Here is a 15,076-nt window from a genome sequence, read left to right as displayed (position 1 = left end):
CTAAGGTCTGAAGGTCAATGGAATGCAGGGTGTGAGTATGGCAAGGAGAGGCTGGAGGTTGAGGGTGAGAGAAAATGTGGTGAGGTTATGGCCAAAGCGTGGGAAAGAGAGTGAGAGAAATTGGATAAGGAACAGTTTTTAGTGAAGACAAGGTCAAGGAAGTTGCCGTCCCTGTGGGTGCTGGAAGTAGTCCATTGTAGGAGACCAAAGGAGGAAGTGTATATAGGTATTTGCAGGAGCTCAAATGCTTGGTCCCAAAAATTCATCCATTTAGAGGTCACCACACATGGGGAATATATTAAATTAGAGTATAATTCTCAATCTTCACACGCATTGGCTCAATAATTCCCTGGGGATATGGGGTGAGAGTATCATAACTTCCTTTCCTCCTTGGGATGGCCCATAATAAATGAGTACTCACTGTGTTCCCCTATGTGTCCTCAAGCGTGCAGCCGCGTCCAGAGTCCAGAGACTATCCAAAGTAGTTATGTGTTCCGCAGAGTAACAAAGAACAGGTCATGTGGCAAATGAAAAATATTTATTATAGCTGCATTAAAAAAATGGTGGTGGATGCAACACTCCTAAGCGTTTCGTGCTATGAGGCACGTTATCTTTGCCACATGACCTGTTCTTTGTTGCTGTGCGCCACACATAACTACTTTGGATATTCAAAGGAGGAAGTGAGCGATAAGAAGCTCCCTAGGACTGAGAGGAGTCAACAAATTATCACAAGCAGGAAAGTGTTGCAAGGATCTTGCACTGCAGGGGTTGTGTGCTAAAGTCTGCTATAGAAACCAGTGAATACTCAGTATATTAAAACTCATTAAAAATCGCATTAAGAGTTGAATTTAAAAAAAAAAAAAATGTAGCAAGTATTATCTAGTCCTATGGAACTGATTTATTAAAAAAACCACACACATATAGGATATTGTATAACTGCTCCTTTTAATGAGGAGACCGGGGGCAATTCTGCCCATGACGCTCTCACCCAGATGATAAACATACGTGGTCACTAGAGGTTGACCTGGAATAGTGCTGCAGCACAAGGGTTGGGTATGGCCAAGCTCCATACAACAATGGTATGTTAACATTTATTCCATTATGACACATGGACTACTGCCATTACACTGAGTGTCTTTTTTTGCTGCATTCATATAGCACTGGGTCTCATTACTCTACTTGCTGGCTGATACAGTTTCCTGTTACCATGATATGTGGACTTATATTGATTATCGTCTAAAGGTTCAGATTTGGATTGAGCACTGTGATTGGGACTCACGCCCCAAACCACCGAATACGTGGTCACTATACTGTACATTGTTTTGCTTTGTCTTGACCAGGTGCTCTTTGGGATTTCCATTTCTTGGCTTATTTGTCTAATTTTGACCGTCACCAACGCCATTCCTCCCAAACCTGAGAATTACGGGTATTTTGCTCGGACTGACGTTAAAGGGACAGTTCTGTCGCAGGCGCCTTGGTTCCGCTTCCCTTACCCAGGTACATCTGATCACATATCTATATTTAAGTCTCACAACACTTCTCTACAGACAGTAGCTACAGAGATTAACCATCCAAACATAACAAGTTATAGCATGCAGAGCACACACAATTTTCCAATGGATACTTCCTACAATCAAACAGCAGTATTATCGTACACCTGAAAGATAGGGCTTAGTGTCCTTAAAGTATTAGAACCCACAAAGGGTTAACCAGGAATGTTGTTCTTTGGTGGTGACCTTGTGGTGTCTATACCACACTCTTGATTGGTTCATATCCCACTCATGGTATCCTGGGTACAGTATGTCACCGTATCTCACTTGAGTATTGAACAAAGAATGGTGGGAGAAGCAACCCCCAGCGATGCTAACCAGAGTAATATCCGTGTAAGCACAGTGTGTATTCAATGTATAACACATGAGATCTCCTTTTTCTAGACAGTATAGTGAACCCGGTAACAATGTCCCCCGTAGTCCATGATATGCACTATGCTCAAAAGCCAAACACATTTAAAGACACCACGCTCCAAGGCAGCTGAACCCCCTCCCGACTCCATTCCTTCACCTGAGTATTGGAAATAAGCAGGATGTGAGCTACTGACATCGGGGATTTATTATACCTACGTTTAGACTATAATAGAAGCCATATGAGAAGAAATATTCATATTGAAAATACGTTTCCATTTTAAATCAAAACTGCACCCAAAAAATAGCCCGTTCATTTTCTTGTAAGGAAAAACAGTTTGGAGAGGTGAAAACTAATTGCGTGTTGTTCATTTTTAAGGTAGGCCAATAGCTAAATGGTGGCTAAAGTGAAATTGAACAAAAATCTAAGTTTTTACCTGTACATATAATAAATATATACACTATTGTAAGACTGTCCTTTTCCTACAGATTGCAGTGTGTTTGTTGCTGGTTCAATTGTATTTGCTCAATTATCCCTTTGTTTTATTTGGAGTAATTTTCTTTATTATAGGCCAGTGGGGTTTACCAACCATCAGCGTGGCTGGAGTATTTGGCATTTTAGCTGGTGTCGTATCTTCCATGGTGGAGTCTGTTGGAGATTACCACGCCTGTGCCCGTCTCTCTGGGGCACCACCCCCTCCCAAGCATGCTATAAACCGGGGCATAGGGATAGAAGGGATCGGTTGCCTCTTGGCTGGAGCCTGGGGCACAGGAAATGGAACCACTTCCTACAGTGAGAATGTGGGAGCATTGGGGATCACCAGGGTAAGTGTGCCATGCTGCCTTAGAGTAAAGTAAAACTCTTGGCCATACAACACACGCACCGTCATTAATATTGGCTTATTTCAACATTTAGCAGGATGCTTTTCAAATGTAAGGTCACAATCCAGAGCAATGATTGCTAAGATGTGCTATAAGCATTTATTTAAGGTGTATTCTGGCTTAGCGCCGCTTAGTAAATATGGAACGTGGTTGTCTTCAACTAAAGAAGACAAGTGAGGTCTTTTTTTCAAATTGTCTATGACGATCTGTCACGCTGATCCATGACTCGCCTACACGACCTGCAGAACAATCTACCTTTCTCTAAGACTAAAACCGCAATCCGTGTGTCCGGTGGATAGATACATTTACAGAGGTCACTTTTGATTAATTTACCTGCTCTTTTTATTTTATTTATTTTTGTAAATGGACATATACAATAAAATAAGACAGTGTGATAAACAAACACATGGCTACATCATGTACATGGGAAGCCATTCGATTCTCATCTCCGTATCCTTCACAATCTTTACATTTAGTTGTCCGCTCCAAGAATGTTGGTTTTATTGCACATTTTCTCACTTTTTTTTTCTTTCTCCATGCCCAGGACAATAATTCAGCAACAAATGTGTATTATCCCATGCTATTCACTGTGTATGTATATGTACATATATACAAACAAGAGCTTCAAATATAGCTTAAAACATTATTAACTGCAAATATTACAGTTATTCCTTAGTCTAAATTAGTTTAGATTTAATTTAGATTTAGCCTTTTCATCTACGAGACCTCTATCAGCTTCCCTCCAATTTTCTCAACAGCCCCGCCACCGGGATCTTGTGACTGTCCCGTTGCCAGTAACCTTCTCCTCTTTAAGGTTGGAAGCCGGATGGTGATTATCGCCGGTGGAGCTCTGATGCTACTGATGGGAATGTTCAGTAAGATCGGCGCTGTATTTGCCACTATTCCAACACCGGTGATTGGAGGGATGTTCATGGTGATGTTTGGGGTCATAGCCGCGGTGGGAATCTCCAATTTGCAGGTGAATGGAAACCTTCTCTTTTTTTTTTTACTCCGGTAGACGTAGAACCAAATTCTTGTGAAATATTTCTGTACGCGTGACTTTACAAACCCCTTCTTGCCTTTCTCTTTACTTTTGGTGCTACAACCTTGTTCTGGGGGAAAAAAAAAAATGTCTCTTTTTTTTCTCTCTTTTGACAGTTTGCAGATATGAATTCTTCAAGAAACATATTTATAGCTGGATTTTCTATATTTTCGGGGCTTACTATTCCAAAATGGGTGACCGATAATGCAGCTCTTTTGGAAACGGGTAAGGTTACAGCAGTGGTGCCCGCCGATCACCATTTTGTCAACGTTGATTTTAAAATCTGTTTCCGTTCAGGAGATACACGCGGAGATAGACGACGTTAAAATGGAACGCTGCCCAGAGCCCAGCGCAATTTAAAGCTGCAGTTCAGTCATTTTTTTTTTTTTTTTTACATTTATTTTTTTACTTCAATAGTTTCATGTGTGCAATCTCTAATTACCTAAAGAACTGTATAGCTGCAGGTCAATTCGTTCTCCATGTATTGATATGTCGAAATTTGGTGACATATTAAAAGCTGGGATTTGTTTATAATCTGCTTGTCTGTCAGTGGAAGCTCATGAATATTCATGAGCACTCCTGCACTGACATGTGCTAGAGGGAGGGCAGGGCTGACAAAGGGGTGTGCCAGAGCTTGTGACAGGACATGAAGGGGGCTGTGCCTTAGCAAATGGCTGTTAAAATAGAATACAAGAAAATTGGTCTTTCAAAGTTGTTTTTTTAAAAACAGAAAATGCTAAAAGTATTTTTTCTTACTACAGAACTGATTTATTAAAAAAAACACACATGCAGGATATTGACTGAACTGCAGCTTTAAAGGTTACCATGGTAACCTCAGAAGCTAGAGATAATGATTTTGAACAGGACATGCTCAGGGGGCAAGATATTAATATTATATGGGTTAAACGTATAGGCTTGTGAGCGGGATTGCTGCTTTGGGATTGCTGCTTTAAAGATGATCGGACTTGATTATTTTTATGGAGCACACCAAATAATCATTTCAAACCAAACACCGCAAACACAAGGTTTCCGGCACAGAACGGAAATAAGAGCGAAATCCTACTGAACTCTGCACAGTAGAATTAAATGCAGCAAAAATCTTTGCAAACCTAAAAATATGCATCAGACAAGCAGAGGTTTGTTAGGTTACAAAGAAATAGAATCTGTTTGCAAAGGCACCAAAATCTGTCACCGCAGCACACAAAATACAGGCTCTCAGGTCTCAAGATTGCTGAGCAAATACACGACCAGGGAGGCTTCAAGGGAAGCCCTCCCCCCCTAGGGAACCCCTCCCCCCCTTCCACTCGTTAACCGATACCCACATATAGCAGACAAGTAACGACAGACTCGGATTGGAGGTATAAATGGCCGCGGCTTTGTTTATTAAGCAATAATAGAGTAACCGCTAGCCCCTGCCAGAGTGCTCGCTTAAGGGAAGGGAGTCAGCTAGGCCTTGTCCTGCTGCCCCCGTATCCGGCCGAGCCTCTAAGAGCCGCCCGTTGTCACGAGTGGATTCCCGGTAGTCACGTCCAGTTAAGAAAAATGATAGAAGAAGACCTGGCAAGGTACAAATTTACATAATATCACATTTTTTTCTCTCTTTTGCTTCGTATTAAAAAAATCTTCTGTCCTGTCAGATGGGCCAACCAGTTATATTGGTTTGGTGAAGCCTGTGGTAGCTAAAGTGTTGAATAAACAATACGTTGTATGCATAAGAAAACCGGCAGCATACTGTATAGTCTATTTCAGGGGTGGCCAACTCCAGTCCCCAAGGGCCAGGTATTAGGGATATCTCTGCTTCAGCACAGATGGCTCAATCAGTGGCTCAGTCAATGACTGAGCCACCTGTGCAGGGATACCCCTCATATCTGGCTTGTTGGTAGCCCTTGAGGACTGGAGTTAGCCAACCCGAGTCTATTTTCTGCCTAATGGTATATACAATGCATTACAGGACACTGCTGAATGTGTCTTCCACCAGTCAACAGGTTCAATAAAACCTACAGAGAAGTGAGCTTGCAAAGCGAGATTTGGGGTTAGCCGGCCGTGCTGTTTCATAAAAGATGCCATATTTATGTTTTTCAATATAGGAGGCTCAACAGAGGTGCTACAAATGGTTAAACAAAGTGTGCATTCATTTCCCTATAGGAATTGTTCAGCTAGACCAGGTGATCCTGGTGCTCTTGACGACAGGCATGTTTGTTGGGGGATTCCTTGGGTTTTTTCTGGATAACACTATACCAGGTAACTTGAAGTAGAACAGCATCATATGTATGTATGTGTATCTTTATATAGCGCCATTAATGTACATAGCACTTCACAGCAGTAATACACGTGATACCTATATTATTGTAACATTATTGTAACATATAATAGTGACTCTCTGCCTTGACGCAGTGTATGCAGAAGTGGGATGTTGTGTGATGTGTTGGTCTTCAATGCACGTGCAACAACCTTGTCCAGTTACACTGTCATCACAAGTAAATCACTGTAACGGCCCACGCCTCTGTTTACCCACCAGTGATTGATTAATACGATCATTGTTCATGTAATAATAATTTAATAACACCACTGTGCAGTCCAGAAGAGAGCAGGAGATGTTCAGCCAGAAGTCCACCCCATTGAGGGCAGCATCATGCCTTTGAAATAAACTGACTGTGATGAATTCCATGCATTCAATCATTTTCTTTATAAATATACGCCAATACTTACAATGGTTGTTGGTGTTGCTATTGTAATAATAATTTGTTAAAACTCCACCCGGCAGAGGAGCCTTTCAAGCCCCCCGCATATAAACAATAATAATATGTTCTTGTATAGCGCTGCTAGTTTTACAGAGACTTTTTGCAGGCACAAGTCCCTGCCCCGTGGAGCTTACAATCTATGTTTTTGGTGCAGGGAGATAAAGTGACTTGCCCAAGGTCACAAGGAGCCGACACCGGAAATTGAACCAGGTTCCCCTGCTTCAAACTCTCAATGCCAGTCTTTACTCACTGAGCCACTCCTGCCTACAATAAGTTTAACAGGAAAAGTCAGGCACTTTTTACACTTACTAGAAAATGCATTTCTTTATAGTGGTGCTTAATATGACATTTTGAAGAATCACTGCAGGGAGCATAAAAATACTTTAAAAAAAATAAAATATGTTAATGTGTTGAATTTTGAAATTATGATGAGCAATATTAAAAATAATTTTGTGTAAAACTATGTTTTTCTGTGTATCTTATTGTTTTGTTCTGTGTTGTAAAGTTTTGATTAATGCTTGTAAACCCAATTAAAAAAAAAAACTATTAAAATAACGAAATAAATAAAATAAAAATCACGTTAGCAGTGATTAGAGTCCATGACACATTTAATGCTTGGTTACCAAAACCATGGTCTCTTTGTCTGTTTTCCCTGCTGTTTGTTAGGTACAAAGGAGGAGCGCGGGATCATTGCATGGAAGGAGGTTCATGGAGAGATTGCAGACGGGGGTTTGGATGTTGCGGACGTGTATGACCTCCCGTTTGGTATTGGCCGCAGGTTCTGCACAGCGGCTTGGCTCCGATACATCCCATTCTGTCCCGAGCCTAGGAAGCCAAGTCCGGCCGCTGCGGCAGAGAACGGAGACCTGCACACCTACAGTGAGTCTAATCACTGAGTCTGTGGCAGCCGCGCTGTAATAGGTGGGGCTGTGCCTCACATCAGGGGCCACGTGCAAAAGCATCGCCACAAGGTGCCTTCCACACCTCCTTACACTCTGGCTTTTTACAACCGCTAAGGGGAATATGTATCAAAATGGTGCCATTTCATCCACAACACAAAGCAAAGAGTGCGTTTGCGGCAGTTTCCGGCACCGACGTGTATGAATCTTTCTAGTTTTACGTCTAGCTTTTGGAGCAGATCTCTTTGGACAGAGGCTAAACCCGCCCAAAACTGTTGTATTTATTTGATGCAAAGAGAGAGCGTAAAATTGCGCCGGTCGTTCGTGCAAATGTGGATGCATCTCATTATAATATTGCACAAACTCCTCCCCTAACGCCTCTAACCACTCCCCAAAAACGCTCATGGCACAAGTGGAGCAATTTTGTTGCAAGGCGCCTTGACACATTGATGCGATTTGCACCGGTTCTTGGAGCGACGTCCCACTTTGTGACACTTTGATACGTATTCCCCCAAATCTTATGCGGTCAGAGTTGCAGGACAACTGGGAAGAAGTGAAAGGGATGCTACGTTTCAAGGAACAGCTTTGTAAACATGCAGAGAGCAACATACACGGTTAAATCCTCCGCTCTTTACAGACGTGGCGTATCATATATAGAAGTAGGTAGAAGGTTGCTTCGCACCACCAGGACAAAAACGAGGTAGAGAGGGTGACTCCAGCAATAAGATTTATTTGATCATAAACATTGGGTAAAATGGGCCAACGTGTTTTGCGCGGCAAGCGCTTTGTCAGGGACCTTGATCAAATAAATCTGTTATTGCTGGAGTCACCCTTTGTACCTCCTTTTTGTGCGGGTGGTGCAACGCAATCTTGTACAGTGCCTACTTCTGCGCACTTTCTGGCGGCCCGCACACCGGAGGATCCCAACCTTCCATCAGCTGCAGAGGGACACATATGCAGAACAGTGAGTTTCCTCTCCAGACAGTGTATTTCAATGAAGGAACGGGGGATTGTTGTATGTTACATTTAAAGGCTTAGGAGAACACTTTGCGTCACACACGTATCCTGGGAGTGTTGCTCTCAGGGAGAGTTTATCAGGAAAAAACGCTATCTCCATACTATTAGCCTATGAATTTACTGCCCCTCTACAATCAGGATATTATTGTGGGTGGAAGGGAATACCTCCCTTAGAATTGCAACATGATATATATATATATTTCTCTGTTCTTTTACTCTTGAGCCCCAGAATCCATCTGGACTCTTTGCATATCAGAATATATTTAAAACCAGATACAGAACATGAAACACAGACAGAGCTCAGTGCACATCCAGTGAAACCTATACACGGTACAGTGCCTAAATATATAAATATGTATAGATATCTGTTAAATAAAATGTTTTTTTAGTTTAACATTTTGGCCAAAGTGTTGTAAGCCCCTGAGCCACTACACGGCAGACCACATCTTAAGGGTCCCTAACACTAATATAAATTCTTAATAACCTGTGCATTGCCAGGAAGAATGATTTATAATAAATCTGTCAAAATGAGTTGCATAGTTCTAAGTCTGATTGAAGCTTTTATTAACCTGTACATTAACAGGAAAAGCACTCTGTATTAGATTTGTCACAATCATACTGCAAGCAGGCAAGTTCCCCTGAGAGTGGGAGATGCTATGGAGTGAGCTTTTAACCATTTAAATGTGGGAGTGGATGAGCTTCAACAAGATAGGAAGAGCCACCTTCCAATCAGCTAAGATCAGCTGAACAAGATTTATAAAACATACAGGACACCTGCAAGCTCATATTGAACCCCCAAAATAACCACAACATATATATAAGCATATAGGTGTCACAGAGGAGTGCGACTGAGCATGGCAATATATATATATTTTGGGGGTTCAATATGAGCTTGCAGGTGTCCTGTATGTTTTATAAATCTTGTTCAGCTGGTCTTAGCTGATTGGAAAGTGGCTCTTCCTATCTTGTTGAAGCTCATCCCCTCCCACATTTAAATGGTTAAAAGCTCACTCCATAGCATCTCCCACTCTCAGGGGAACTTGCCTGCTTGCAGTATGATTGTGACAAATCTAATACAGAGTGCTTTTCCTGGTAATGTACAGGTTAATAAAAGCTTCAATCAGACTTAGAACTATGCAACTCATTTTGACAGATTTATTATAAATCATTCTTCCTGGTAATGCACAGGTTATTAAGAATCTATATTAGTGTTAGGGACCCTTGAGATGTGGTCTGCCGTGTAGTGGCTCAGGGGCTTACAACACTTTGGCCAAAATGTTAAACTAAAAGACCATTTTATTTAATAGATATCTATACATATATATTTAGGCACTGTACCGTGTATAGGTTTTACTGGATGTGCACTGAGCTCTGTCTGTGTTTCATGTTCTGTCTCTGGTTTTAAATATATATCGCCATGCTCAGTAGCACTCCTCTGTGACACCTCTGTAGATTAACACTGTATAAGAAGTACCGTCAACTGATTAAAGCAGCAACGCGGGTTTCACTTTTTTTTGTAATTTATTTTTTATTAAAAGCAGGGGGTCATCAGAGCTGGTTTTAAATTTTTAAATTTAAATTACAGGACTGAAGCAGGGGGTCTCCGGAGCTGAACCGCGCTGATTTCAGGTCCGGGGACTCCCTGCTTCCAGAGATACTTACCTTTGTAGGGGGCGCCGGTATCTCTGCAGGCAGAGAACCTGTGTGCCTAACATAATGGCTGCGTTTAAATGTCCCACGTCACCTGGATCAATAGGAAGCTGTGATGTCATCTGGTGCAGCTTCCTATTGGCCCAGGTGGCTAGGACATTTAAATTGAAAACAGATACCGGCACCCCATATGGATGTAAGTATCTCTGGAGGCAGGGTGTCCCAGAACTGAAATTAACACAGTTCAGCTCTGGAAAACCCGTGTATTCAATCCTGTAAGTAATTATTATTATATATTTTTTCTAAATGAAACACGTATTGCTGCTTTAACTAAAATTATGTCACTATTATGTCAACAAGTACCAGGTACACTGTGGGAGGTTCATATCTTTTAAACGCAAAATAGGAGTTTTTCCTTCGTAGCTCGTAAATGTGTTAAACTGTTGAAATCTAATCAGAAACACTGAGATTACTATAAAGTTTGAGTTCAAAGTATGGTTCAAAGTGTGTTCATAGTGTCGTCCTTCTGCTGAAACGCGCGCCCGAAGACGAGAACGCCGCTGTCTGATTTGCATAAACGATGACGCGTTGATCCAGCTGCTCCCACTCCTGAACGATACGCTGTTGTTTTACGAATTAGTTTTTTCTGTCCTCCTAGCGGCCGTCCTTTATCCGGAGCACATTTATGTCAGCGTTTTGGACCGTAATTCTTGCTCTGTCTGTAGCACTTTTTAACGTGCTTATCTTCTGCGCTAAACACCATTTTCTCACTATGCACTTGATGAGGTCATCACATTAAATGTAATTAAATTAATTAAATGTAATAATCACCTGTGACGGACCTATAATTGTTCACATTTTCATGAATACTGTATGTAGGGATTTGTCTGCAGGATATAACAAAATAAAAGGGGTCTTCCTTTTCTAAACAGTGTACAGTATATACTTTTGCCTTGATTGCTTTTCTGGAATAAATCTTATCCAAACTAAGTAATTCAGTGGGTGCACGCTTCCTGGCCCAGACAATGCTGTGTGTGTTTAGAACTTTCCCTGCACGCTACAAAACAGAAATATGTGAGCTATTATACAGATGCAGCGGCCATTATTTTAAGGCATCACGGCGCCGTTTTCGTGTGCGCTGCTGTACTCCACGCGGCATGAACGCGGCCAATCGCCCCAGGCACGCGCGCTTATCGTGGTTGCTTTGTTTGAATTTCATGGATTGTGTGCAATTAAATGCAATGAAATGAATTGTAATGTGTACAGCACTGTGCTACTGTGCCAATATCAGGTGTTTAAAATCCAAAATAAATGCCATTTTCTGCACTCGCGTCTCAAGGCGGTACGGTTGGAAGAAATCCCGCACCATGACATGGGTATTCCGAGGTATACACCGCGTGATTTGTTAAAATAATGGCCGCTGCATCTGTAGTTCCTTGTCAGGGGGATGCCATCTTTAAATTGGGATGGAAATATCAGAGACTATTCTTCGTGACATCAGCTACTGTACTTTCTTTTTCAATCTTTTTCCTTTATTGGAAACATACAGAGAAAATATACAGATACATGACGTTCGTATGCACATAACATATAGAGTACTGTACTTTTTAAACCACACAATCCTGCCTTTTTCCTCACGGTTGGCTCATTGTGGGAGAGCTGTTTACTTGGGGAGTAATCTCCCGGCACTGCGGTCTCTATCTTCTAGGGCAGTGATTCCCAACCTTTTGTGTTTGGAGGAACCCTTGAAGTATTTCGAAAAATATCGGGGAACCCCTATCTGGCTGACACATATTAGGTTCGACAGGGGTCAGTCACAAAATTTCACACCTCACGAGCCACCTCTATTTCCCACCCTCTACCCATGTATTTCTCTCACATCCGTCTCACTAACTCTCTCCCCTCCCGCCTCGCATGTATTTATCCCTTGCGTCTCACTCTTACTCCCTCTTTTCCTCACTCACTCCCTCCTGCCCCCCTCTCTTCTCTCACACGCCCCTACCTTCCGTCAATTACCCCACTCTCTCTCAATCCACCCTACCAAATACATACCAAAAAAAACCACCCCCAGGGGGGGGGGGTCTGTGGTCCATAGGAGGAACCCCTGAGACTGCTTCAAGGAGCCCCACGGAACCCTGGTTGGGAATCAGTTCTAGGGGTTTGGTTTATCAAAGTCTCCTTTCTCCAAACGATGTACAGATGCAGCAGACATTACCGCTCCCGTTAACCAGATACATAGCACTAATGATGGCGTGTTATTTGACAGTCGTGAAAACAATGTTTATAGATGTAACACGTACTATTTAATGTGTTATTTAGGGTTACATGGGGTAATAACACTTGTTACATCTGTACACCATCTTTATAAATACAAAATCGAATGGCTTTGACCGGATTCTTTATCTTTGATAAATTGGGTGCAGTTTATAATATCAGATCAGCTTCTGGGAGACTTTGCATCAACTAACACTCCCTGGACATAACACGGGCTCCTGACTTCTGTGAAGGTTGTAACCTGACAATACCAGAGTTAATGCTCCTGCATCTATTGCAAAGAATAGTCATTTATTGCTAGGGAGTGTCTGTTTCTCCAGCTCTGTCCTATAATTGTGCCCCTTTATAATCCATTATACACTGTTTATCAGAAGCAGCTGCAGGACCACAGGCGCATGCATACTCTGTACATGAATATACATATTGTAATGTAAACGGTAACCTCTGATGTATCCAACTTTGTACAAATATGCTAGAGTTGCACTTGCCCACGAAACCTCTCTGTTCCAGCATTTGTTTCATCATTGTAAGTGTTTGATAATCTTTCAAATCTAAGCCTAAAATGTCACCAGAAAAATTATGTAATAAAATAAATAATGTCGTTTTCTTGGAAGCTTGCACTTAAAGGAGCAAGCCAAGCAATATCCTACATGTGTTTTTTTTGTTATTTTTAAAATAAATCAGTTCTGTAGTATTAGATACTACCTTTTTTTAATTTTAAAATTCAACTCAATGCCATTTTTAATGAGTTTTAATATACTGAGTATCCTTTGATTTCTGTAGCAGGGTTGATCCCACCTCCCCAGCAGTGCGAGATCTTTGCAACACTTTCCTGTTTGTGATAATTTGTTGCCAATATTCCCAGCAGTTTGAGCTGCAAACTAACAATTAAAAAAATTATAATTAAAACGTCTTAATCATAAGGCTAATTACCCCAAAAGAACATTATGGAACCGAACATTATGGAACCACTTTCTTATCAAAATCCAAAGTGTCCTAATCAATCTAAATAATGTTCGGTACTTAGCTATTGCTAAATTGTTTTTTAATTAAAAAAATTATACATTTTAAAGTGTGATTTTATGTATCATTGTTCCATGTGTTTGTGTTCTTGGTCCAATCTATGCTACATATGTGTGTGGGGTGAAATGTCCACTCTTTGCACAGTTAGCTTATAAGCATGGCCCAATGGGAAGATACCTATTGAAATAAAAGATAGCTCCCAGCATGTAACTTAATACCTCCTGACGAAGCGTGAGAAACGCGAAACGCGTAGAGGGAACAGGCTGGTTCGGTGTCCAAGGGCTGGACGTGGTTTAATAGCCCATCAGAACCGTGCAAAATGTTTGCATGAGGTCACAGGTCGGAGTTCGGTAGCGATTTGCCAAGCAGTAAGTCCATGTGCTTTGCAATTTAGTGAACAATGCTGGTTTGCAAATTCTCCGAAGGCTAGATTTCTTTGATGTGTAGGAAGGGCAAAATCATGCAATTAGATTACCAACATCCTAGGGCAAAGTACAGGATGGCTGGTACTGAAATGCAGGGGTGCACAAACTTTTTGCCTTGCGTCCCACTGCCTGCTCCAGCTCCCCCCCACTGCTCACGTCCACCTTTACCTGGTTTGACGCAGGGTTGCCGAAGCCGACTGAGTCACGGTAAGGGAAGTTGCAGAGGCCTCGCGTGGTCCCCTGGCATTTAATTTAAATACATTAGGGAAGCGCGTGGGGCCTCTGCACCCGCCGCGCCCCCCCAGTTTGCGCACCCCTGCTGTAATGTACACCACCAAGGAGTAAAGGGAACTGGGAATCAGTATTTCAGCTGACTTAGTAGACAAGCAATGGGGAAAGCCAGCCGCATGCTGGGTGGTATAGGGGGAGGCATTAACAGCAGGAAGAGAGCGTTCAATTCTGGGGACCATAGTGCCAGAGGGATATAAATAAATTCAGATTGTGCAAAGAAAAGCAACTACAATTGCCCATGGTTTATATTCTAAAACTCAGGAAAAACTAAAGAACCTCAAAATGTACAGGAGGTAGAGGGGAGATGTGATCGAAACTTTCAAATATATCAATGGTTTCAACAAGATGTATACCAGGGAAGCATGTTTCAGAGAAAGAGAAGTGCTAGCACTAGTGGTCATGCGCTGAAGATGAAAGGAAGCAGGGGCAGTCTAAGGCAGCGGCCTCGGCGTGCACTGTGCGCACAAGCACCGCCCCCCCAGTCACTCAGGGCCGAGTACATGCGTCGGCGCTCATTCAGCAGCCGCGCTGCACTGCAAGATTCCACCCACTCCAAAAAATTGTGTGTGGAACTTCCGACGGAGCCGTGGCCACGCCCCCGCCGGCGGTTCAGCCAATGAGGGCGAACCAGCCGCGTGAGGTCATGGCTACGCCCCCGAAAAAAACCCCTCCCGTCGCAACTTCTCCCTCTCTCCTGAAGACTGCAGATCGCGGTTAGCGCTGTGCACACGCCGCCCACCCCCCCCCCGCCGGGTGCGCGTGTCACAGTAATGACTGGGACCATAGCCTTAGCGGGGCCCAAGGCGGCATGCTGGCAGCGGGGTCCCTCCGGTTGAAAAAGTTAAGGGTGCTCACCTCCATCAGCGTCATTTGATGTAGGTCACCATGGCAACGCAAAGCTCAGGAAGAGGGTCACCCCGGAGAAAGGAAG

General features: G+C 42.5%; 1 protein-coding gene across 2 annotated transcripts in view; it reads left to right on the top strand.

Annotated features, from left to right (window-relative positions):
• The window catches only part of LOC142496134 (solute carrier family 23 member 2-like), a 44,407-nt gene extending 35,651 nt beyond the window's left edge, over positions 1–8,756 (top strand). For both annotated transcript variants that reach the window (XM_075602566.1, XM_075602567.1), the window contains exons 7-12: positions 1,341–1,497; positions 2,473–2,726; positions 3,598–3,762; positions 3,942–4,050; positions 5,971–6,066; positions 7,233–8,756. In XM_075602566.1, coding sequence (XP_075458681.1) covers positions 1,341–1,497; positions 2,473–2,726; positions 3,598–3,762; positions 3,942–4,050; positions 5,971–6,066; positions 7,233–7,462 — 1,011 coding nt within the window. In that variant the 3' untranslated portion in view covers positions 7,463–8,756. The remainder of the gene's footprint in view (positions 1–1,340; positions 1,498–2,472; positions 2,727–3,597; positions 3,763–3,941; positions 4,051–5,970; positions 6,067–7,232) is intronic.
• Positions 8,757–15,076: the final 6,320 nt, after the last annotated feature.

Source organism: Ascaphus truei, chromosome 5 (genome assembly GCF_040206685.1).
Source record: "Ascaphus truei isolate aAscTru1 chromosome 5, aAscTru1.hap1, whole genome shotgun sequence".
Classification (NCBI taxonomy): domain Eukaryota; kingdom Metazoa; phylum Chordata; class Amphibia; order Anura; family Ascaphidae; genus Ascaphus; species Ascaphus truei.
This window is presented reverse-complemented; position numbering and strand designations above follow the sequence as displayed.